This window comes from Callithrix jacchus, chromosome 12, assembly GCF_049354715.1.
Source record: "Callithrix jacchus isolate 240 chromosome 12, calJac240_pri, whole genome shotgun sequence".
Classification (NCBI taxonomy): domain Eukaryota; kingdom Metazoa; phylum Chordata; class Mammalia; order Primates; family Cebidae; genus Callithrix; species Callithrix jacchus.
The window spans coordinates 30,862,127-30,886,723 of NC_133513.1; the positions used below are offsets into that span (position 1 = coordinate 30,862,127).

The following is a 24,597-nucleotide window of genomic DNA, read 5'->3' on the forward strand; positions in this document are numbered from 1 at the left end:
CAAGGGCACCTTCTGCCAGTCATGGGGAGCCTGGGAGGGCAGGGCAGGGATTTGCATCCACTCAAACAAAGAGCATCAAGCCAAGTCATATGATGAGAGTGACTCTGGCCAGGGGGTGGGCGAATGGGCCAGTCCTTGGTTCAGTTGCGTTCTCTGCCCGCCCCGTCTGACTCATCCTGACAACTTTCTTCCTGCCCCTGGCCACCTCTCTGGCCACTTGCTTCCTCAGTACGTTGGTCTAGCTCTTCCTGAAACAGCCCAGGAGCTCAGAGCTTCGCGTCTGACCTTCCAGTCATGACCAGGACCAGGGCAGCACTCCTCCTGTTCACAGGTGAGCCTGGGTCCCAAGGAAGTGGGACTGGGGGACCCAGGCCCAAGGGAGCCAAGGACCTGAACTGGGGGTTCAGGCTGGGGGGTCAGGATCTGGGTAGGAAGAGAGACTCAGGCAGGAGGGAGAGGCTGGCACATAGGGTTTGGGATCTGGAGTTTGTGGAGTGTTGGAAACAAATACTCAGTGCCGCAAAGGAAAGTTAGCACTGAGACAAAGGATCTTTCAGCAACACAATTTTTACCTCCTGGACTGCAGGAGAGGTACTCTCACCAGCCATCTTGCCAGGAGAGTGCAATTAACAAAGGAAAAGCAGATATATTTATCCCTTACCCATTTGGGGTTGTCCTTACTGCTGTGTCTGATCTCCGTTGGCTGGAGCCAGACCTTACAACCTAACCTAAAACCTGATTGGCTAACAACTTAAAAGTTTTCTAAACAGGTAAAAGCAATGGAAAGCTGGGACATGCCTGTGAGCACGTCCGGCACAGATATCTTTGTTAACTAGGGTTAAAGTACAAGGGCGTAGAATATACTATGTGCCTGTAAGCATGGCATGTTTAATAGCTACATAGAATAGGGCTTACCAAGAGGATACTCTTTAACAAGTGTTATTCTCTTGTTAAAGAATGACACTTATGATTTATTCTTTAACAAGAAAGGAAACTTTAAGGAGGAACATTTTTACTTCCCACGTGGAGGGAGAGGATATGGATGAATCAATTTTGGGGAGTTCCAGAGATGCCAGAAGAGAGAACAGTTGTCATGACACTCCAGAGAGTTTTAATCTTTTTATTTTTCTTTCTTGAGACAGAGTTTTGCTCTTTTTGCCCAGGCTGGAGTGCAGTGATGCAATCTCAGCTCACTACAACCTCTGCCTCCTGGGTTCAAGTGATTCTCCTGTCTCAGCCTCCCGGATTACAGCACCCACCATTGTGCCTGACTAATTTTTTTTGCATTTTTAGTAGAGACAGGTTTTCATCATGTTGGCCAGGCTGGTCTGGAACTCCTGACCTCAGGTGATCCATGCACCTTGGCCTCCCAAAGTGCTGGGATTACAGGCATGAGCCACCGTGCCTGGCCTCAGAGATTTTTAAAATAGGCAGAATGTGCCAAGCTTGTGCTCTGTGCACAGCATACCTTTGGTTCCCAAGTTTTCCTGGACATAACACCCCAGGGGCGCAGTGGGGAAAGATCCTCTTTAGAACCTTAGTACTGCTCTGCAGAAACAGAGAACTGAAACTCGACAGTGGATGGTGGGCAAGGGGCCACTCTGGACCCTCGGAAGGAGAGAAGGGGATGAGTTAGGTGTCCAAAAGACCCAGGCACCCCGGGCATCAGACTTAGAGGCCCCCACTGGGGCCAGGGGTGGGGGGCAGCCAGGCAGAAGGAAGACCCTTCTCCAAAGCTCTCTTCCCACCTCCTCCCCAGCCTTAGCGACTTCCCTGGGTTTCAACTTGGAGACAGAGCAGCTGACAGCCTTCCGTGTGGACAGCGCTGGGTTTGGAGACAGCGTGGTCCAGTACGCGAACTCCTGGTGAGGCCCGGGTGGTGCTGGCCTTCAGCTTCATCCATCCTCTTCCTGCTCAGGGCCCCGTGCTCCCCACCCTGCCCTGTTATTTGCAAACGCTCCTCTCTGTCTGGTGTAGTGACTGCCCTGGCTTATGCAGATTTGCCCTGAAAGCAGGCCCGGTCTCACAGCTAACATTTACAGAGCAGTCAGTGCAGAGCCAGGCTCATCACAGGGGACGCGGCAACCTGTGAGTCAGAGTTAGTCGTGCACAAGACACGTATTTGTTTTTCTCTCTTTTTTTTTGTACACATTAAAAAATAGAGAGAGACTGGTCTCAAACTCCTGGGCTCGAGGGATCCTCCTGCCTCAGTCTCCTAGAGTGCTGGGATTCCAGGTGTAAGCCGCCGTGCCCAGACTCAACAAATATTTCTTGAGCATCTACTATGTCTCCATACGCCAGAAAATCCAACAGACAGAAATCCCTCCCACATGGAATTTAAATTATTAAAACCCATCTTGCAGATGAGGAAGCTGAGGCTGGGAGAGGAAATGTGAACTTGCCGGAGGCAGCTGTGCCCACTGTCCACACTCTCACCTGCAGTGTCTTCTCTCCCTGCAGGGTGGTGGTTGGAGCCCCCCACGAGATGACGGCTGCCAATCAAACAGGAGGCCTCTACCAGTGCAGCTACAGCACCGGGGCCTGTCAGCCCATCAGCCTGCAGGGTGAGTCACTGGCCGCCCGGGACCCAGGGCCAGGCTCCCAGGCTCCCCTGCTCCAGGGCCCCGTGCTCATTGGAGTTTCACTTCCAGCTTCTGCTGTGTCTGAGACCTTCTCCCTCAGACCTGCTCCCTGCCCATTGCACCCCTGCGGCTCTGTCAAGACCCGACAGCCCCCTTTGCCATCAGACCTCCTTGTCTCCCAGGTGGAGGTGACCCCTGCCCAGCTCTTCCACAGCCTTGTCTGTCCCCCTGAGGGTGACCATGCACATATCTGTCCCCACAGTCCCCCCGGAGGCAGTGAACATGTCCCTGGGCCTGTCCCTGGCGGCTACCACCAGCCCCTCCCAACTGCTGGTGAGTGGCCTTGGGTCACAGGAGGTCCCTGCAGAGGGAGGGGGGACCCGGGACCTTAGGGATTGGGGATCTCGTGTAGGGTGGAGGTGCTGAAATGCAAGGGTGGGAGGGAGCAGGGGCAGCCCCCCAGCAGCCCGCTGTGTCCCCAGGCCTGCGGCCCCACCATGCACCACGCATGCGGGAGGAACATGTACCTAACTGGACTCTGCTTCCTCCTGGCCCCTGCCCACCTCACCCAGAGGCTCCCAGTGTCTATGCAGGGTGAGTGTTGGGGCCACTGGAGGGCTTTGAGGAGCTTACGCGCATCCAACTAGGGGTGCAGTGGGCCAGAGACACTCTTGCCAGAGTAGATCAGAAAGAGGAGCTCTGGAAAAAGAATTACCGCATGGTCCAGTGGTTCCTGATGCTGCTGCCCACACACCCTGCCCGTCGCCCGCACGCCACGTGACCTTTCCTGCAATCTTAACCTCTCCAAGCCTCAGTTTCTTCATCTGTTGGATGGGGAGAATAACACACCCAGCACTGAAGTAACAGATGATTTATGGTCAGGGGTTAGCACAGCAGCTGGCACCAGGCGACAGCCCTGTGAAGGCCCACTGCTGTTATTTTTAGAGAAGGGGATCTATTTTCATCCAATGGGTCCTGGGATATGACCAATTGGTTTGTGCAGTTGGAAAGGTCAGTGAAAGTACAGTGTGTGTATGTGTGTGTACATGTACGCATGTGCATGCATGCATGTACACACATATGCATGTGTGTATGCGTCTGTGTGTGTGTGTGTGTGTGTGTGCACATGCAGGTTGAGGTGCAGGGCCTGGCTTCCCTGGTGTTGTTGGGGAAGAAAGATAAGGAAGCGGAACAGTGGGCATTTCAGACCGTGCGGGCTGAGGCCTCCCCCTGGTTTCACATTTGCTCTCAAGCCCTTGGTGAGACTGACATCTGGCTGCAAATAGGGTGTGCCTTCCAGCACCTCTGTGGGTCCAGACTCCACCCACAGGGGCCTGGCACCCATCAGAATGCCCAGGATGCCTGTCTCTCTAGTGGAGGTCTCTGGGGCAGAGGGGACACTGAGAGGTCGTGTGGAAGGGGGTCTCCTCTCCAGGTGCTGGAAGAACGTCCTCTTCCCAGGGAAGATGCTGCTTTCACACAGGTGGGGAGTGGGGACCTGTATTTAAACTGGGAACAGAACAGTCCCAGTGTGTGGCTGCTCCTGGGATGATTAATTTAAAATATTAACAATCAAGGCAGAAGGGTTGTTTGAGGCCTGGAATTTGAGACCAGCCTGGGCAATAGAATGAGACCTCATCTCCACAAAAATAAAAATAAAAAGTAGGTGGGTGTGGTGTTACATACCTGAAGTCCCAACTACTCGGGAGGCTGAGGCAGGAGAATTGCTTGAGCCCAGGAGTTGGAGGCTGTAGTGAGCTATGACTGCACTGCACCACTGCACTCCAGCCTGGGTGACACAGCGAGACTCCGCCTAAAAAAAAAAAATTAACAAAACTGCACTTTGGGAGGCCGAGGTGGGTGGATCACAAGGTCGGGAGTTCCGGATCAGCTTGACCAACATGGTGAAACAACGTCTCTACAAAAATTAGCCAGATGTGGTGGTGTGAAACTGTAATCCCAGCTATTCAGGAGGATGAGGCAGGAGAATCGCTTGAACCCAGGAGGCGGAGGTTTTGGTGAGCCGAGATCAAGCCACTGCACTCCAGCCTGGGCAACAGCCAGACTCCATCTCAAAAAAAAAAAAAAAATCAAAAACATGAAACAATACAAAAAACCAAACTACCATTCAGCCCTGTGCAGTGAAGACAAACACTGACCAGGGGCTGGGATCAGGTCGTGTCATTGCTGGAGGGGGTGACACTGGGGAAGGAAGTGGGAAGGGTCCAGGGAGGGCACAGATATCCAGAATGGAGGGGGAGGGGGAGGCCCTCACTTCCTGCCATCTGAATTGGAGAAATCCTCCTTTTTTTTTTTTTTTTTTTGAGACAGAGTCTTACTCTGTCACCCAGGCTGGAGTGCAGTGGTACAATCACAGCTCACTGCAGCCTTCGGCTCCTGGGCTCAAGTGATCCTCCGACCTTAGCCTCCAGAGTGACTGGAGCCACAGCCACCATGCCCACACCCAGCTGATTTTAACAATTTTTAGTAGACGTGAGGTCTCACTATCTTGTTTAGGCTGATCTTGAAATCCTGGGCTCAAGCAGTCCTCCTGCCTAGGCCTCCCAAAGTGCTTGGATTACAGGCGTGAGCCACTGTGCCCAGTCTGACCTTTACTTTCTTATCGACCGGGCTGGCTTCGCAGGAGTGAGCAGCTTCAACACAGACGCTTTATGCAACTGTAAGAGAATGAAGGGGCTTGTCCCAGGCAGAGGGGTAGGGAAGCCCTGCCCCCGATGAGGAGAGGACCCAGGACCCAGGGTGTGGAGCCTGACTCCCATCGTCAAACTAGGGGCTTAGGTGAGGAAGGGTGTTGGGAGAGTGAGCTCTTGTGGCCAGGAGGCCACGGTCCTGGGCTCTGGGAGTGTCGCTTGGAGGACCCATGCCGCCTCCTTCCCCAGAGTGCCCGAGACAGGAGCAGGACATTGTGTTCCTGATCGATGGCTCGGGCAGCATCTTATACAACAACTTTGCCATGATGAAGAGCTTCGTGAGAGCTGTGATGAGCCACTTCCAGAGACCCAGCACCCAAGTATGCCTTCGGAGGAGGGAGGCTGCTGGGATGGGTGCTTGGACCCTGGTGAAATGGTCTCAGCCCTGGCCCTGTGTGCTTCTCCCAGTTTTCCCTGATGCAGTTCTCCAGCAAATTCAAAACACACTTCACTTTCGAGGAATTCAGGGAGAGCTCAAACCCCCTCAGCCTGTTGGCTTCTGTTGACCAGCTGGGAGGATACACACACACGGCCACCGCCATCCAAAAAGTTGTGTGAGTCTTGACTTCTCCCGAACAGTCCCAAAGCACCCAGGTCTTCCTTTGGGACTCATCTGCCTCCGAAAGAAGGGGACAGGCAGGGACCGAAATCCAGCCAGTGATACCCTTGCCAAGGTGGGACCTCTGGGTGGGAGCGGGTCCTCCCAAAGGAAGGGGTACCTTCTCATTTTCACAAGGGCACCAGTGGCTAGTGTGGTTTTGTTCACAGGCCTCTAAGACCTCTTCTTTCCTGATAGGAAAGAATTGTTCCTTGCCTCAAATGGGGCCCGCAGAGAGGCCACCAAGATCCTCATTGTCATCACTGATGGGAAGAAAGAAGGCGACTGGCTGGACTATGATGATGTCATCCCCATGGCGGACAAAGCAGGCATCATCCGCTATGCAATTGGGGTAGGGCATGGCGACGCCTTCCTCATTCTCCCTCGGCTTCCTCTGAGGGCAGCTTCCCAAGCTTTTCTCTTTGAGACAGGTCTTGCTCTGTCTCCCAGGCTGAGTGCAGTGGTGCAATCCTAGCTCACTGCAGCCTCAAACTCCTGGGCTGCAGTGATCCTCCCACCCCAGCCTCTCCAGTAGCTGGAACCACAGGCGTGTGCCACCACACCTGGAAATTTTTATTTTATTTTATTTTATTTTTCTTTTTTCATAAGCCTACAGCACCAGGTATTCCAAGGTTGTCTCCCATCCAAGTACTAACCAGGCCCGACCCTGCTTAGCTTCCGAGATCAGACGAGATCGGGCGCTTTCAGGGTGGTGTGGCCATAGGCGCGATTTTTATTTTTTTGTTTTTGTTTTTTGGTAGAGATAGGTCTTGCTGTGTTGCCCGGGCTGGTCTCTAATTCCTGGCCTCAAGCAATTCTACCACCTTGGCCTCCCAAAGCACAGGGATTACAAGCATGAACCACCGCCAACAACATCTCTTTCAAGGGTAGAGACGCCAGCTCTGTCGGCTCTTACTGCCTTCAGGATGAAAACTCTGGCCCAGCCTGGGGACCGTGGTCCTTTCTCCTAAGCTCTCTGATGCTGCCCGGGAGCTCGTGCTTCCCGTGTGTCTGATGGGTTCCGTCCTGTCGATCCTGCAGGGTTATTGGAGGATGCTACACCCAGTGCACACAGACACATTCCGTTCATTATTTTCACTGAGTTGATCTTTTCTGGGGACAGGTTGGTTCAGCTTTTCAAAACAGAAATTCCTGGAAAGAATTAAATGACATTGCATCGAAGCCCTCCCAGGAACACATATTTAAAGTGGAGGACTTTGATGCTCTGAAAGATATTCAGAACCAACTGAAGGAGAAGATCTTTGCCATTGAGGGTGAGTCTAAAAGGGAGCTCTTCGCTTGGGAAATTCTCAGCTGTGACGCCTTTCCCTTTAGCACCCGAGGAGGCTCCATGGAACCCACAGACAGCAGCCTGATTCTCCCTTCTCCTTCCCTCCTGGGGCCCTGATGTCCGTCAGCTTGCCCCCATTCACATCCCCCAGCACTGTCAGAGCCGCCCCAAAGCAGCCCAAGGAGTGTCCCTGCTCCCCACAGAGAATGATTTCACACCACCACCTGCTCCACTGCAGTGCCATGCCCAACCCAGGAGACCCTTCCATCCTCACCAGGCCCCATCCTGCCCAGGTCCCACCAGCCACTCACCACCCTCGGCAAGGGGCACATGGGCACTTGGTCCTCTCAGGTCTGCTCGTAGTAATAGGGTCCCCCATGAGGACCTGGTCAGTGCTACGGTCGCTGTCCATGTCCGCGGAGCAGAGGGGATCCCCGAAGTCGGAGCCGATCTGGAGGGCAGAGCCTGGTCCCTGTCACAGGCACCAGCCCTTCCTGTAGCCTTCTGTCTTAGCTTCTCCTAAAGCTGAGGTGTTCTCAGACCTGGCAAAGCCCGCCTCCCTCCCTGGCACTCAAGCGTCATGCCTTCCCCCAGGTACCGAGACTACAAGCAGTAGCTCCTTTGAATTGGAGATGGCACAGGAAGGCTTCAGTGCTGTGTTCTCACCTGTGAGTGGGGCCTCTTAGGCTGATGATGTGTGGTAAGGGGAGGGGTGGAGCAGGGAAGGCTAGGGTGCATGACAGGTGGGCGAGAGGCACGGGAGGCAGGCCTATCTTTGGGACACGCTGTCTTCCTGCTCTGGCCTCTGCTCAGCCCTGGAATCTTTTCCTCCCAGGATGGCCCCATCCTGGGGGCTGTGGGGAGCTTCAGCTGGTCTGGAGGTGCCTTCCTGTACCCCTCAAATATGAACCCCACCTTCATCAACATGTCTCAGGAGAATGTGGACATGAGGGACTCTTACCTGGGTGAGAAATGGCAAGGGGCTGGGAACAGGTGGGAGAGTGTGCTGCCCAGGGTGGGGTCCAGGGTTCTGGGGGGGGATGGGGTCTGTGCTGGCTGGATTGGGGTCTAGGGTTCTGGGGAGGGGGATGGGGGCTGTGCTGGCTGCAGTGTGGTCCAGGATTCTGGGCACGGGGGATGGGGGCCTTTGTGCTGAGGCCTGGACCTCTCAGGTTACTCCACCCAGTTGGCCCTGTGGAAGGGGGTACAGAGCCTGGTCCTGGGGGCCCCCCGCTACCAGCACACCGGGAAGGCTGTCATCTTCACCCAGGTGTCCAGGCGATGGAGGATGAAGGCCGAGGTCACAGGGACCCAGGTTGGGCGTGGTGGGAGCCAGAGGCGAAGATGAGGGTGTGGGCGGTGAACGGGGCAGAGGAGAGGAGGGAGGGGCTTTGAGGGCCTTTGGGGAGGTCCTGGTACCTGGGGAGAGGTGGGACCTGGCCCTCAGGGCTGCCTCTGGTGGGGCAGGCAGCATGACCAGCCTCTGCCCTCCAGATAGGCTCCTACTTTGGGGCCTCCCTCTGCTCTGTGGACATGGACAGCGATGGCAGCACCGACCTGATCCTCATCGGGGCCCCGCATTACTATGAGCAGACCCGAGGGGGCCAGGTGTCCGTGTGCCCCTTGCCCAGGGGGGTGAGTGGCCGATGGGACCTGGGCTGGGTGGGGTCTGGTGTGGGTGGAGGGGTCGCCTGGGTTGGGCCTGACACTGCTTGTGTTCTGCAGTGGAGCAGGTGGTGGTGTAATGCGGTTCTCCGAGGGGAGCAGGGCCACCCCTGGGGCCGCTTTGGGGCAGCTCTGACAGTACTGGGGGACGTGAATGGGGACAAGCTGATGGATGTGGCCATCGGGGCCCCAGGAGAGGAGGAGGACCGGGGTGCTGTCTACCTGTTTCACGGAGACTCGGGACCCAGCATCAGCCCCTCCTACAGCCAGGTGAGGCTGGATGCATTTCTGTCACTACAGCAGCCTCCTCCTTGCCTCTCCCCACCTGTCATACTAGAAAACTGTCACTTTTTACCGTTTCCTACCTCCCTTGCCCAGCTCTGAGCACCCTGTATTTGCAAGGAAATGCTGTGTGATGTGGGGACTGGGAGCAGAGTGCACTGCTCTGCACACGGACGTGACATCTGAGTGGGTTCCACTCCCAGCCTATCTGTCCCCCACCACTTTTTTTTTATTTGAGATGGAGTCTTGCTCTGTCACCCAGGCTGGAGTGCAGTGGCATGGTCTCGACTCACTGCAACCTTTGCCTCACGGTTCAAGTGATTCTCCTGCCTCAGCCTCCCCCGTAGCTGGGATTACAGGTATACATCACCACTTCTGGCTAATTTTTCTAATTATTAGTAGAGACAGGGTTTCACCATGTTGGCCAGGCTGGTCTTGAACTGGTGACCTCAGGTGATCTTCCCATCTTGGCCTTCCAAAGTGCTAGGATTATAGATATGAGCCACTGTGCCCAGCCCCCTGCCAGTTTTACAAGCTACACAGGCCAGGCACAGAAAACTCATTTTACAGATAGAATCTGGGGCACGGGGAAGACAAGGGCCTTGGTTCAGAGTGGTCTGAGATGGTGAGGGGTGCTCTGGCCTTCTACCCTCTAACCCAGCGTGCAGTCTTGGGGCTCCCTGCTGCTAACCCTTAGATCTAGTCATCTCAGCCTGCCCTTTCACTCACCCCTTGCCTCCCTGGATGCTACATGGTTTTATTCCTTCCTGCCATCGAGGTCCCCCCAAATGCTCATTCCTGCAGGCCTCTACCCAAGGGAGCAGGGTTCCCTGAGAACAAAGGGCTGCTTTTGTTGACAAAAGTCAAGAAAGCCCTGTCAAAAAATAGGCAAAGGGGCAGCTCGAGATGGCTCTCATCTGTGACTCCAACACTTTGGGAGGCCAAGGCAGGAGGATCGCTTGAGGCCAGGAGTTTGAGGCCAGCCTGGACAACATAGGGAGACCCCATCTCTGTAAAAAAATTTAAAAAATTAGCCAGGCATCGTGGTGCTATAGTAACTGTAGTCCCAATTACTCGGGAGGCTGAGGTGGGAGGGTCGCCTGAGCCCAGGAGGTTGAGGCTGCAGATTGTATCACTTCACTTCAGCCCAGGTGACACAGCACAACCCTGTGTCACCAAAAAAAAAAAAAAAAAAAAAAGGCAAACGATGTGGATAGGGATAGACGTTTCTCCAAAGAAGAGGTACCAAGGGCCAGTGAGTGAATACAATGATTCTCTATGTCATCAGTCATCAGCAAATAAAAACTATAATGAGATGCCACCTCTCACCTACAAGAATGGCTAGAAACAAAGACAGATAATGACTGATGTGGTGAGGATGTGGAGAACCAGGCATCCTCCTGCTGCTGGGGTTGGTGTAAATCCACTCAGTGGCTTTGGAAACCAGTCTGGCAAGTCCTCAAAACGTTAAACACAGGCCAGTTATGATGGCTCATACCTGTAATCCCAGCACTTTGGGAGGCTGAGGTGGGTGAATCACTTGACGTCAGGAGTTTGAGACCAGCCTGGCCAACACAGTGAAACCTATCTCTACTAAAAATACAAAAGAAAAAAAATTAGCCAGGCGTGGTGGCGGGTGCCTGTAATCCCAGCTACTCGGGAGGCTGACGCAGGAGAATCACTTGAACCCGGAGGCAAAGGTTGCAGTGAGTCGAGACCATGCCACTGCACTCCAGCCTGGGTGACAGAGTGAGACTCCAACTCAAAAAAAAAAAAAAAAAAAAAAAAGTTAAACATAGAGTTGCCATGTGATCTGGCAATTCCACCTGGAAAATATGCTAAGTGACGGAAGCCAGGCACAGAAGGCCACATGTATTCAGGCCAAGGGGCCAGAACAGGCAAATCTGTAGAGACAGAAAGTAGATGAGCGGTTGCATAGGGCTGGGTGTGGGGGGCAGCCAGGGGCATGAGGGTGACTGCCAACGGGTGTGGAGTGCCTTTTTGAGGTAGTGGAAATGCTCTAAAATTGATTGTGGTAGTGGTTTCACAACTGAAACATACCAGAAACCACTAAAGTCATATACTTTAAAGGGGTGACTTGTGTGCTCTGTGGTCCATAGCTTAAAAAAGTCATTACCAAAAAGAAAAAAGTGCCAGGGAAGGTTCCTGCAGTTCTGTCACACACCAGCTGTGTGATCTTGGTCAGGTAACTCACCCTCTCTGTGCTCAGTTTTCTCATCGGTAAAATGGTGGTAATAATAGAACCAACCTCATTGAGCTGCTGCTGTGAGGATTACATGAGTTAGTATGCGTGAAGTGCTTATCACAGTGCCTGGCACACAATAGGCATCAGGTTGTTATAATCTGTTATAACTATCATTAAAATAGTTTAACAACCGGCCAGACTCGGTGGCTCCCGCCTCTAATCCCCGCACTTTGGGAGGCTAAGGCAGGTGGATCACTTGAGGTCAGGAGTTCGAGACCAGCCTGGCAAACATGGTGAAACCCCGTGTCTACCAAAAATGCAAAAATTAGCTGGGCGTGGTGGCGCATGCCTGTAATTCCATCTACTCAAGAAGCTGAGGCAAGAAAATCGCTCCGGAGGCAAAAGTTGCAGTGAGCTGAGATTGCACCACTGCACTCCAGCCTGGGTGACAGAGTGAGACTCCATCACAAAACAAAGAAATGAAAACCCCCTAGACTAACAATGGAAGGGGAATCTAAAGAAGAAGGTGAAAGACTGTTGAGAATGACAAGGGCCCACGTGTTGTCATGGAACTGCAAACAGTCTGTTCCGATTTGTCTGGCTTTCCTTTGCTGTGGTGGCTTTGAGGTATATTTGTGTGGATACTCGGTTACAAATATTGCTTGGTTACACCCACAGGCCTGATTCTCAGAGGCGGCCTTTCTGGATTCACTGCCTCACCATGATTTTTTCCTTCTTTCCACTCCATCCCACGACCCATCACATGCAGGTACACCTTGTTTACTTCACTTTGCAGACACTGCGTGTTTTACACGGTGAAGGTGTTTGGTGCCGTTTATCCAACCGCATGCACTCACTTTGTGTCTCTGTGTTACAGGCGGTAATTCTCATGGTGTTTCAGGCTTTTTTGTAATTATCACGTCTGTGGTGGTGATCTGTGATCAGCGATCTTCAATGTTAACGATTGTTTTGAGGCACCATGAGCTCATGCATATACGAAGGCCAACTTCATAAATGTGTGTGTTCTGACTGCTCCGCCACTGATAATTCCCGGGCTCTCTCTCCCTCTCCTCTGGCCTCCCTACTCCTTTCGATGCAGCAATATTGAAATTAAGCCAAATAATAACTGTACAATGGTCTTAAGTGAAAGGAAGAGTCACATGTCTCTCACTATTTATTTATTGATTGTGGCAGGGTATTACTCTGTCACCCAGGCTGGAGTGCACTGATGTGATCTCAGCTTACTGCAACTTCCCCCTCTAGGACTCAAGTGATTCTCTCAATCAGCCTCCTGAGTAGCTGGGTTTACAGGTGTGTGCCACCATGCCTGACTAATTTTTGTATTTTTAAGTAGAGACGAGGTTTTGCCACGTTGGCCAGGCTGGTCTTGAACTCCTGACCGCAAGTGATCTGCTGGCCTCGACTCCCAACAAACTGGGAATACCGACATGAGCCACCACGTCTGGCACATGTCTCTCACTTTGAATCGAAATCCAGAAATGATTAAGCTTGATGAAGAAGCCGTGTCAAAAGCCAAGATAGGCTAAAGGCTAGGTCTTTTGCACTAAACAGTTGGCCAAATTGTGAGGGCAAAGAAAAAGTTATTGAAGGAAATTAAGAGTGCTACTCCAGTGAACATATGAATAATAAGTGAAACAGCCTAATTGCTGTTATGAAGGCAGTTTGAGCGATCTGGATAGACCAAGGCAGCCATAACATTCCCGTCAGCCAAAGCCTAATCCAGAGCAAGGCCCGAACGGTCTTCAGTTCCACGAAGGCTGAGAGAGATGAGGAAGCTGCAGAAGCGAAATCTGAAGTCAGCAGAGGTGGGTTCACGAGGTTGAAGGAAAGAAGCCGTCTCCAAAACATAAAAGCACAAGGGGAAGCAGCAAGTGCTGATGGAGAAGCTGCAGCAAGTTCTCCAGAAAAATCTCTGATGAAGGTGGCTACACTCGGCAACAGGTTTTCAATATAGAAGAAACGGGCTTTGATGGAGGAAGATGCTGTCTAGGACTTTCATGGCAGAGAAGTCAATGCCTGGCTCAACGCGTCAAAGGACAGGCTGACTCTCTTGTTAGAGGCTAATGCAGCCGGTAGTACTTCAAGTTGTAGTCATTGCTCATTTACCATTCTGAAAATCCCAGGACCCTGAAGAATGATACTAAATCTACCCTTCCTGTGCTCTAGAAATGGAACAAAGCTGGAGTGACAGCATGTCTGTCTGCAGCATGGTCGACTGAGTGTTTTTAGCGCACCCTGGAGACCTGCTGCTCAGAAAAATAGATTTCTTTCCAAAGTTTGCTGCTCAGTGACAATGCACCTGGTCGCCCAAGAGCTCTGATGGAGAAGTTCAAGGAGATCCGTGTTGTTTTCATGCCTGCAAACACACGTCCATTCTGCAGTCCATGGACCAAGGAGTAAATTTGACTTCCAAGTCTTATTATTTCAGAAATACATTTCATAACGCTACAGCTGCCATAGGTAGCAATTCTTCTGATGGGTCTGGGCAAAGTCAATTGAAAACCTTCTGGAAAAAATTCATCATTTTAGATGCCATTAAGAACATTCACTATTCATGAGAGGGGGCCAAAATATCAACATTAACAAGAATTTGAGAGAAGCTGATTCCAGTTTTCATGGATGACTTTGAGTGGTTTAAGACTTCAGGGGGAGGAAGTGACTATGGATGTGGTGGAAATAGAAAGAGGACCAGAATTAGAAGTAGAGCCTGCATTGCTGCAATCTCATGATGAAACATGCACAGATACAAGAAGCAAGATAAGGACTTGCTTCTTATGGATGAGCAAAGAAAGTGTTTTTTTTTTTTTCAGAGAGAATTTATTCCTGGTGAAGATGCTATGAACATTACAGAAATGACAATACACAAGATTAAGAATATTACTTAAACAGGCTGGGCGCAGTGGCTTACGCCTGTAATCCCCACACTTTGGGAGGCTGAGGCAGGCGGATCACCTGAGGTCAAGAGATTGAGACCAGCCTGGCCAACATGGTGAAACCCTGTCTCTACTAATAATACAAAAATATTAGCTGGGCAGGATGGCACACACCTGTAATCACAGTTACTCAGGAAGCTGAATCAGGAGAATCGTTTGAACCCGGGAAGTGAAGGTTGCAGTGAGCCGAGATTGCACCTCTGCACTCCAGCCTGGGTGACAGAGTAAAACTGTGTCTCAAAAAAAAAAAAGGAATATTACATAAATATAGTTGATAAAGCAGCACAGAGTTTGAGAGGATTGACTCCAACTTTCAAAGGAACTCTATGGTGGACAAAAGTTATCAGTCAGCATCGCATGCTCCAGAGAAATTTCATGAAAGCAAGAGTCCATCCACACAGCAAACTTCCTCGCTGTCTGATTTTAGGAAATGGCCACAGCCATCTCAACCTCCAGCAGTTGCCACCATGATCGGTCAGCCATGTCACCATCAGGCAAGACTCTCGCACAGCAAAAAGATTTCACCTTGCTAAAGGCTCAAAGGACTGTTAGTGTTTTTAACCAAATTTAAAAATTTTTATTTTTGAACTTTTATTTTAGATTTAGAGGGGGTACACCGAGCTTTTCTGGTCTCCCTCAGTGATTGGTCGATTTGTTTTTGAATTTTATTATTATTATTTTTTCTTTTCTTTTTCTTTTTCTTTTTTAGAGACAGGGTGTTATTGTGTCTCTCAGGCAGGAGTGCAGTGGCATAATCATAGCTGACTGTAGCCCCAAACTCCTGGGCTCAAGAGATCCTCCTGCCAAAGCCTCCCGAGTAGCTGGGACCATAGGCACAAGCCAGTGTTCCTGGCCCTTATCATTACTTGCTTTTTAAGACAGAGTCTTGCTCTGTCGCCCAAGCTGGAGTGCAGTGGTGCAATCTTGGCTCACTGCAACCTCCACCTCCTGGGTTCAAGCGATTCTCCTGCCTCAGCCTCCTGAATAGCTTGGATTGCAGGTGTATGCCAACATGCCCAGCTAATTTTTATATTTTTAGTAGAGACGGGGTTCGACCATGTTGGCCAGTCTGGTCTGGAACTCCTGACCTCAGATGATCCACCCTCCTCGGCCTCCTAAAGTGCTGGGATTACAGGCGTGGCCACCACGCCTGGCCCATTATTATTGCTTTTAATGTCTGCTAGCTTCAGGGGTGCACAGAGATTTAAAGGGCACATTCTTTCAGGGACTGGGCATAACATGAGCACTGGGAATGAAGGGGATACATTCCACAGGTGAGGCAGTGCCCAGGAGGGTGGAATCTGGGTGTGGCTATGACCACTCCTCCACCCATCCTAGCTTTTTCTTGTCCTTTGAAGAGACAAAGTGACAGCAAGAAACAAAAAGGGGACTTGGGCTTGGGGTTGGAGGGTCTGATGTTAGGTCTGGAGTCAGCCTCTTAAAGGCTCTGTGGGTTGGCCCTGTCCCTACCTTTCTCCTGCATCTGTGCAATGAGGGTGATGAGGTTGGACCAGCGCCAAAGTCCCTTGCAGCCTTAGTACTCATTGTGATATGTTATGAACTGCTGGTCATATTCTGGGTGCTGTTCTAAGAACCATAGGAATTCCTCTCCTGTGCACAGCTAAACTCAGAGCTCATAGTATCTTTAGGTGAAAGATAAGGAAACCAAGACACAGAAAGATTGAGTCCTTGCCCCCCGCCTCATGGCTCAGAGGTGGAGGAGTCAGAATTGGAAGTAGAGACTGACTGAATGAATGACACTTGGGTCACCAGGACACCCTTCCAATCTCCACTCCTACATCTCTTCCTTAGCAACCATCTCCCCACCCTACCTCCTCTTTTCAGGCTCTTCTTGGTGACTTCTGTTCACATCTCACCCCTTCTGTCCTTCCCCCACGGCCCTACCTCCATATTCCCCCTTGTTACTTATTTCCAAGTTCTTCCCCAGCCTTCCAGCCTGATTCACCATTTTCTCTTCTGGCCAGCGGATCACGGGCTCCCAGCTCTCCTCCAGGCTGCAGTATTTTGGGCAGGCGCTGAGCGGGGGTCAGGACCTCACCCAGGATGGGCTAGTGGACCTGGCGGTGGGGGCCCGGGGCCAGGTGCTCCTGCTCAGGTGAGAGCAGCCTTCCTTGGACGCTCACTGGGTGGTTCTAGGTCCAGACCGGGATGCCCACCCTTCCTTCCACCCCATGTTGTGCTCCCAGGAGCCAAGGGGCTGTCCTCAGGTTGGTGCTCTGTCCACAGGACCAGACCTGTGCTCTGGGTGAGGGCAAGCATGCAGTTCATACCTGCTGAGATCCCCCGGTCTGTGTTTGAGTGTCAGGAGCAGGAGGTCTCTGACCAGCCCCTGGGATATGCCAGCATCTGCCTTTACATTGACAACATTTCCAAGAACCTGCTCAGGAGCCGTGAGTTCTCTCCCTCCAACCCAGGACGCCCTGACCTCTGGAGTCCCCCAGCCCTGGACGCCTGTCTCCCATCCTGCACGTTATCCACCCCAGGGGTTTTTGTCTCTCTCAACGCCATCCCTGTGACCACCTACAGGTGACCTCCAAAGCTCTGTGACCTTGGACCTGGCCCTTGACCCTGGCCGCCTGAGTCCCCGTGCCACTTTCCAAGAAACAAAGAGCCGGAGTCTGAGCCGAGTCCAAGTCCTCGGGCTGCAGACACACTGTGAAAACTTCAATCTGCTGCTCCCGGTGCGACTGGGCACAGGCGTGGGTGGCGGCGGCGCTGGGGCTGGCAGAGGGCAGGGCAGGAGAGAACAGGCTGTGTTCCAGCCTCCCTGTGGCTCAGCCCAGCACGGGACCGGGACCAGCCACAGGAGGCGCTTACTGCATGTCAACCAGTGAGCAAGCCAACGAGTGATGAGATCGGCTGCAGCGGCCAGGGGCCACACGGCTGTATTTCAGGAAAGGGAATTGGGCAGCCTGAGAGTGAGGTCTGGGGCTTCTGGCTGGGTTTTTTTTTCAGGCATTCATTGGACATGCATTTATCAAGTTGCTCCTCAAAGACAGGCTGTGCCCTGAGGGTCAGGGGCAGAGCAGTAGCCAAAACAGTCATTTCTGATCAGGAGGTCTGTGGGGAGGAGAAAAAAAACAAAGACAAACCAGGGGAGAGAACTGAGAGGGCGTCAGGTAGGCCTCCTGGAGGTGGTGACGCTGGGCAGGCCCTGAAGGAAGGGAAAGCCAGGTGGGAGCTGGAAAAGAACTGCAGGTGGAGGGGGGGTGAGCCCAGCTCTGCAGTGTTCCCTCTACCCTCCTCCCTCCCCCATGCCCATCCCCCAGGCCTGCGTGGAGGACTCTGTGACTCCCATCACCTTGCGTCTGAACTTCACACTGGTGGGCGAGCCCCTCCCTTACTTCAGAAACCTGCAGCCTATGCTGGCCACTGATGCTCAGAGATACTTCACAGCCTCCGTGAGTCCTGGCACTGGGGTCTCCCAAAGAGGGTGCGCAGTGTGGGGCTCAGGTCTCAGAGAAAACCCTCCATTGCCTTCCCACGAAGCTTCCCTTTGAGAAGAACTGTGGAGCCGACCATATCTGCCAGGATGATCTCGGCATCTCCTTCAGCTTCCCAGGGTGAGTGCCCCCGCCTCCCCCCGCCCTTAGACCTGCCCTGGCACCCCAGCCTCCTTCCTGGAACCTGGGACTCCTGTCCCTGGCTCTCCCTAACATTGTCTCATCCTATACTCAAAACCCAGGTGTCCTGGCTGGGCCTGGTGGCTTTGGTAATCCCAGCACTTTGGGAGGCTGAGGCAGGAGGATCTTTTGAGGCCAGGAGTTAGGGATCAGCCTGGGCAACAAAGTGAGATCCCATTTCTACAAAAACAAAACAACAGCAGAAAAGCCAGCTGAGTGGTGGAGCATGCCTATAGTCCCAGCTACTTGGGAGGCTGAAGCTTGAGGATTGCTTGAGCTCTGGAGTTGGAGGCTGCAGTGAGCCATGATCTCACCACTGCACTCCAGCCTGGGTGACAGAGCAAGACTCTGTCTCTTAAAAAAAAAAAAGAACCCAGGTGTCCTGTTCCCTGTCTATCTCCCACGTCCCCACCCACCCCATTTTATTCCCAGATTATTTCTAGCCTCAGTCACAATCATCTCCTTTCCCTCTCCTGATGCCCAGCTTGAAGACCTTGCTGGTGGGGAGTAACCTGGAGCTAAATGCAGAAGTGATGGTGTGGAACGACGGGGAAGACTCCTACGGAACCACCATCACCTTCTCCCACCCGGGGGGACTGTCCTTCCGCCACGTGGCAGAGGGCCAGGTGCTCCCTCTGGGAAAGGAGGAGGCGGCTGGGCTGGGTGTGAGCATAGATTCCTGTGCGGTTCAGGAGGGGGCCTGGAGGTAGTTGTGCCATCTAGGGCTTGCCTCCACTCTTGTGGTGTTCAACTTCAGGCATGGCAGTTTGAGGACACTAACTAAGGCGGAGACAGAGGGAATCCTGCCCAAATTTCTTTCTACTCCCTATCATGTCAATATTCCTTTTTTAAAGGAAAACATATCTCATCCTTCAACTACTTAAAAATGCTGTTCTGTAGAAGCAAAGGGTTGAATTTATTGGTCATTCTGCATTAAGGTGTGGCAACCTTTTTCTACAAAGGGCTAGATAGTATATATTTTGTCTTTGTGGGCCACGTGGTCTGTGTCGCAGCTGTTGTGGAGTGAAAGCCGCCGCGGTTGACATGAATGAGATTATGAATGAATATACCTGAGATGCAGTAAAACTTTATGTGTAAATATAGGTAGTGGCTGTTGTTTGCCAATCCCTGCACTAGAATATAGAACCAGGACCATAAGGAGTCAAAGAGAACCAGACTTTTTAAACAAAAATGTTATTATGGCCGGGTGCAGTGGCTCACGTCTGTAATCCCAGGACTTTGGGAGGCCAAGGCAGGTGGATCACCTGAGATCAGGAGTTTGAGACCAGCCTGGCCAACATGGTGAAACCCCATTTCTACTAAAAATACAAGAATTAGCTGGTGTGGTGGTCCATGCCTGTCATCCCAGCTACTCGGGAAGCTGAGGTGGGACAATCTCTTGAACCCAGGAGGCAGAGGTTGCAGTAAGCCAAGACTGTGCCACTGCACTCTAGCCTGGTGACAGAGCAAGACTCTGTCTCAAAAATTTATTATGAAAAATTTAAAACATTTACAACAAACCTCCCCAAAACTTACCACCCAGATTCAACACTTAGCAACATTTTGCTACATTTGTTTCAGTTCTTACCCTTTGCTAACATTTTATTTATTTATTTATTTATTTGTTTATTTTTGAGACAGGGTCTTGCTCTGTCACATAGGCTGGAGTACAGTGGCACAATCATGGCTCACTGCAGCCTCGACCTCCTGGGCTCAAACAATCCTCCCATCTCAGCCTCCTGAGTAGCTAGAACTATAGGCACAAACTACCACATCTGGCTATTTTTTTTTTGAGACAGAGTTTCCCTCTAGTTGCCCAGGCTGGAGTGCAATGGCACAATCTCGGCTTACTACAACCTCCGCCTCCTGGGTTCAAGCGATTCTCCTGCCTCAGACTCCTGAGTAGCTGGGATTACAGGCACGCACCACCATGCCTGGCTAATTTTTGTATTGAGCAGAGACAGGCTTTCTTCATGTTGGTCAGGGTGGTCTCGAACTCCTGACCTCAGATGATCCACCTGCCTCAGCCTCCCAAAGTGCTGGGATTACAGGCATGAGCCACCATGCCCAGCTGGCTAATCTTTTTGTAGAGTGGGGTCTTACTGTGCTACCCAAGTTGGTCTCTAATTCCTGGGTTCAAGCAATCCTCCCATCTCAGCCTCCCAAAGTGTTGGAGTTACAGACATGAACCACTGTGCCAGACCTGCTGAATTATTTTAAAACTAATCTCAGACATGGGGGACATTGTACTCCTCCTTATTCACTCTGCTGTGACTTGAATGCATCAGCAAAAGTTCACGTGTTGAACACTTAATTCCAATGCAACAGTGTTGAAAGATGGGCCTTTAAGGGGTGATTAAGTTATGAGGGCAAAGCCCTCATGAATGGATAAATACTATTATTTTGAGAGTAGATTAGTTATTTCAGGAGTGGGGTGGTTTTTTTGTTTCGTTTTGTTTTTTTGGTTTTGTTTTTTGAGACAAGGTCTTGCTCTGTTACCCAGGCTGGAGTGCAGTGATATGATCTTGGCTCACGGCAGTCTCTGCCTCCCAGGTTCAAGTAATTCTTGTGTCTCAGCCTCCCGAGTAGTTGGGATTACAGGCACCCACCACCACATCAAGCTAAGTTTTGTATTTTTAGTAGAGACAGGGTTTTAGCATGTTGGTCAGGTGGGTCTTGAACTCCTGACCTCAAGTGATCCACTCACCTCAACCTCCCAAAGTGCTGAGATTACAGGTGTGAGCCACCGTGCCTGGCCCAGGAGTGGGTTTCTAATTAAAGGATGAGTTTGGTCCCTTTTCCCTCTCACTCTCACATGTGCTCTCTTGCCCTTCTGCCTTCTGCTGTTAGATGATGAAGCACAAAGGCCCTCACCAGATACTGGTGCCATGCTCTTGGACTTCCTGGTTCCCAGAAACATGAAGCTTCTATTGATGAATTACCTGGTTTGTGGTAATCTATTAATAGCAGCAGGGAATAGACAAAGACACACTCTATAGTTCTAAACAATGAGGACACCTTATATGACCTCAACACCATTATCACACCCAATGAAATAAGTGATTCCTTGGTATTAAGATAATAGTCAAAATTCTGTAATTGTCTCAAAAATATCTTTTTACCTCTGGTCTATTTGAACCAAAATTCAAGCTAAGTCCACACATAATGTTTGGTTGTTAATCTGTTTATCTGTTTCTCTTAGTCTCGTATTCCCAACAGAAGCACATTTTGATTGATGTATCAAAGAACAGACCAGGAAAGGCCATCTCTGCACATGAGGGGTGATCACTGTCATTGAAAGTGATCCTAGACCTATCAGCCAAATGTAATATGTTCAATATTGATTTTAATACATGAGCTGTAAATGACACTTTTGGAGACAATCTAAGAAAATAGAACATATTGATACATTGGTATATTAAGGAGTAATTGTTAATTTTGTTGGCTGTGATTTGTTGGGTCTTGTGGTTACATTTAAAATACCCTTATCTGCTGGTGGTATACACTGAAGTATTTCTAGATGGAACAATATTGTTGGAAACAGATACTCAGTGCCACAAAGAAAAATCAGCACTGAGACAGAGGATCTTTCAGCAACTCAATTTTTACTTCCTGGACTGCAGGAAGGGTACTCTCGCTAGCCATCTTGCCGCCAGAGTACAATGAATGAAGGAAAAGCAGATATATTTATCCCTTATGCATTTGGGGTCGTCCTTACTGCTGTGTCTGATCTCCGTTGGCTGGAGGCAGACCTTACAATTTAAACAAAAACCCAATTGGCTAACAACTTAAAACTTTTCTAAACAGGTAATGGGCTTAGGCTGCCAGCTGGGACATGCCTGTGAGCACGTCCAGCACAGATATCTTGTTAAAGTACAAGGACATAGAATGTATTACATGCCTGTCAGCATGACATCTCTTAACGCTACATAGGATAAGGGCTTAACAAAGTGTTATTAGCAAATTTATTCTTTAACAAGAAAGAAAACTTTAAAGAGGAACTTTCCTACTTCCCACAAATATGATGTTTGGGACATGCTTTAAAGTATTCAGAAAGAGAACAGAGTAGAAACAAAAGTAGAAAAATGTTCTTTACTTAAAATGAGTGATGTATATATGGGGGTTGATTTTCTAGTCTCTACTTTTGGCTGTGTTTCAAAATTTCCGTAATAAGAGGCCTTTAAAATAACAATGAAAAGGTGAACATTTTAATAAATTTGACATTTCTACTTTGGAAGAAGGTTTGACCAGATAGCTATGGGGGAGCTTTTAAAAACATAACCTTGGCTGGGGTGTGATGGCTTATACCTGTTAGCCTAGTGTTTGGGGGGCCCAAGATGGGAGGATGCTTGAGGCCAGGAGTTCAAGACCAGGCTGGGCAACATAGTGAGATCCCATCTCAAAAAAAAAATTTTTTTTTTAAATTAGCCAGGCATAGTGGTGTGTGCCTATAGTCCCAGCTACTCAGGAGGCTGAGGTGAGGGGGTGGCTTGAGCCCAGGAGTTTGAGGCTGCAGTGAGCTGCGACTACATCACTACTCTTTAGCCTGGGTGACAGAGTGAGACCTGGTCTCAAAAAACAAACAAAAATATAACTTTAAGGTGGGCTCCGGGAAGCTTCATCACTACTTTACGGATGCCTGTGAGCACATCCAGCATAGATATCTTGTTAATCTTGTCTTTGGAATACTGTTATAATAGGTTGATGCAAAAGTCATTGTGGTTTTCACCATTGCTTTCAATTTCAACGAATACTCCTCTACTTTTTCTTGTGCCTAGAAACAGGGACAGCTGCGCTCCCTGCGCCTGACATGTGACAGCGCCCCAGCTGGGAGCCAGGGCATCTGGAGCATCAGCTGCAGAATCAACCACGTCATCTTCCGTGGCGGCGCCCAGGTCAGCCTGGCTTCTGTTCCCTCGCTGCTCCCCTCCCCACCCTGTCTTTACTGCTCTGTGACCTCCTCAGTGCCTTTCCTCAGATCACCTTCTTGGCTACCTTTGACATCTCCCCCAAGGCTGTCCTGGGAGACCAGCTGCTTCTGGTAGCCAATGTGAGCAGGTGAGCCGGGCCAGGCCAGGGGCAGTGCCCCTCATCTCCAGCCCCACTCCACATCCTCCTCCTCTGGGGCCTTTGGCAACCAGGTCTCTCCTCTTTCTCCAGTGAGAACAACACCCCCAGGACCAGCAAGACCACCTTCCAGCTGGAGCTCCCAGTGAAGTATGCTGTCTACACTGTGGCCAGCAGGTCAGCAGGTGCCGCAGGCAAAGTGATTCTTCTCTCTCACCCTGATGGGGGTAGACCTTGTCCCCTGCAGCAGCCAAACACCTGAGATGTGTCAGGTTTTGGGTGTTAGATAATATTGCCAGCAGCACTTACCAGTCAACACGTTTGTTTTGTTTTTTTTTTTTTTTGTTTCCTTTTATCCTTGATAAAAACTACCCAGGCATGGTGGCATGTGCCTGTAGTTCCAGCTATTTGGGAGGCTGAGGCGGGAGGATCACTTGAGCCTGGGAAGTTGAGGATATGGTGAGCTGCGATTGGACCACCGCATTCCAGCCTGGGCAATAGAGCAAGATCTTATCTCAAAAAAAAAAAAAAAAAATTGACCCTAGAGTGATGTTTCTTAAAATGTGTTCTACGAACCCCTGGTGGTCAAATGCTCTTCTAAGTGGTAGGTTTTAGAGAAAAAGAGCAAGAAACCCACACGTCTCAAACATTTGAAACTGGTGATTTGCACAGAAATAGTGTTGCATCCTTAATAATTGTGTGGCACGTGGACTCCAGGGATGACAATGGGCTCTTGTCTAAATTGGGGGAACAAGTTGTTGTTTTCTATTTTATTCTATTATTATTATTTTTTGAGGCAGAGTCTCACTCTGCTGCCCAGGCTGGAGTGCAGTGGCGTGATCTTGGCTCACTGCAACTTCCTCCTCCCTGGTTCAAGTACAAGTGATTCTCCTACCTCAGCCTCTGGAGTAGCTGGGATTACAGGCATGCACCACCACACCCAGCTAATTTTTGTATTTTTAGTGGAAATGGGGTTTCACCATGTTGGCAGGCTGGTTTTGAACTCCTGACCTCAAGTGATCCATCTGCCTCGGCCTCCCAAAGTGCTGGGATTATGAGTGTGAGCTACCATGCCCAGCCGTCAACAAATATTTATTGTGGGCTAGTTATTATCCTAATAATTGTGATGTTATTATCGTTATATCCCAGTTTTAATAGAAGTTAAAAGTGTTTCTCAAATGCATCAACATTCTCTTGTCTTCCCCAGGAGATATGAGACGTGTCCCTACCTTTGATATTCTTCTAAGCCTCACTGGGGAGCAAAGTTATCCTGGTCCAAGCCCGAATCCCATCTAGGGCCATGTGGTTCTGTACTGCAGGGTGCAGGGGATGTGGGTTTCTGAGATGGGGCTAGGGCCCCTTGGAAAGAGAGGCATCAGTTAGACACAGAAGGGTCCACAGCATTGAGGGGCTGTTGGTATCTGGACAGGACATTTCTTCTTGTCCTGGGAATACACTTGTACCCTGCAGGGCTTTTAGACGCCCCTCCTCCTTTCCCAGTGCCCTTGGGGAAGGATAGGGATGGATGACCTGCCTGCCACAGGGAGAAACTGGGTAAAAAGACAGGGCCAGCCGGGCACAGTGGCTCATGCCTGTA

The 24,597-nt window shown here is 50.7% G+C and overlaps 1 protein-coding gene and 1 non-coding gene across 3 annotated transcripts in view; one reads left to right on the forward strand and one right to left on the reverse strand.

The window, feature by feature from the left end:
- Positions 1-211: 211 nt before the first annotated feature.
- The window catches only part of ITGAX (integrin subunit alpha X), a 30,306-nt gene continuing 5,920 nt past the window's right edge, over positions 212-24,597 (forward strand). Inside the window, 23 exon segments of one of the 2 annotated variants that reach the window (NM_001267739.1) lie at positions 228-331; positions 1,760-1,865; positions 2,461-2,564; positions 2,845-2,915; positions 3,065-3,176; positions 5,483-5,613; positions 5,702-5,847; positions 6,090-6,243; positions 7,015-7,165; positions 7,777-7,850; positions 8,018-8,147; positions 8,355-8,497; positions 8,677-8,817; positions 8,908-9,117; positions 16,275-16,405; positions 16,537-16,700; positions 16,837-16,991; positions 17,580-17,711; positions 17,800-17,873; positions 18,418-18,559; positions 22,712-22,828; positions 22,912-22,991; positions 23,094-23,177. In NM_001267739.1, the coding sequence (NP_001254668.1) occupies positions 295-331; positions 1,760-1,865; positions 2,461-2,564; positions 2,845-2,915; positions 3,065-3,176; positions 5,483-5,613; positions 5,702-5,847; positions 6,090-6,243; positions 7,015-7,165; positions 7,777-7,850; positions 8,018-8,147; positions 8,355-8,497; positions 8,677-8,817; positions 8,908-9,117; positions 16,275-16,405; positions 16,537-16,700; positions 16,837-16,991; positions 17,580-17,711; positions 17,800-17,873; positions 18,418-18,559; positions 22,712-22,828; positions 22,912-22,991; positions 23,094-23,177 (2,789 nt within the window). In that variant the 5' untranslated portion in view covers positions 228-294. 2 annotated transcript variants of the gene reach the window in all.
- LOC118146559 (5S ribosomal RNA) lies at positions 6,499-6,617 on the reverse strand. Its single transcript, XR_004732414.3, has one exon. It is a non-coding gene; the product is annotated as a 5S ribosomal RNA (ribosomal RNA).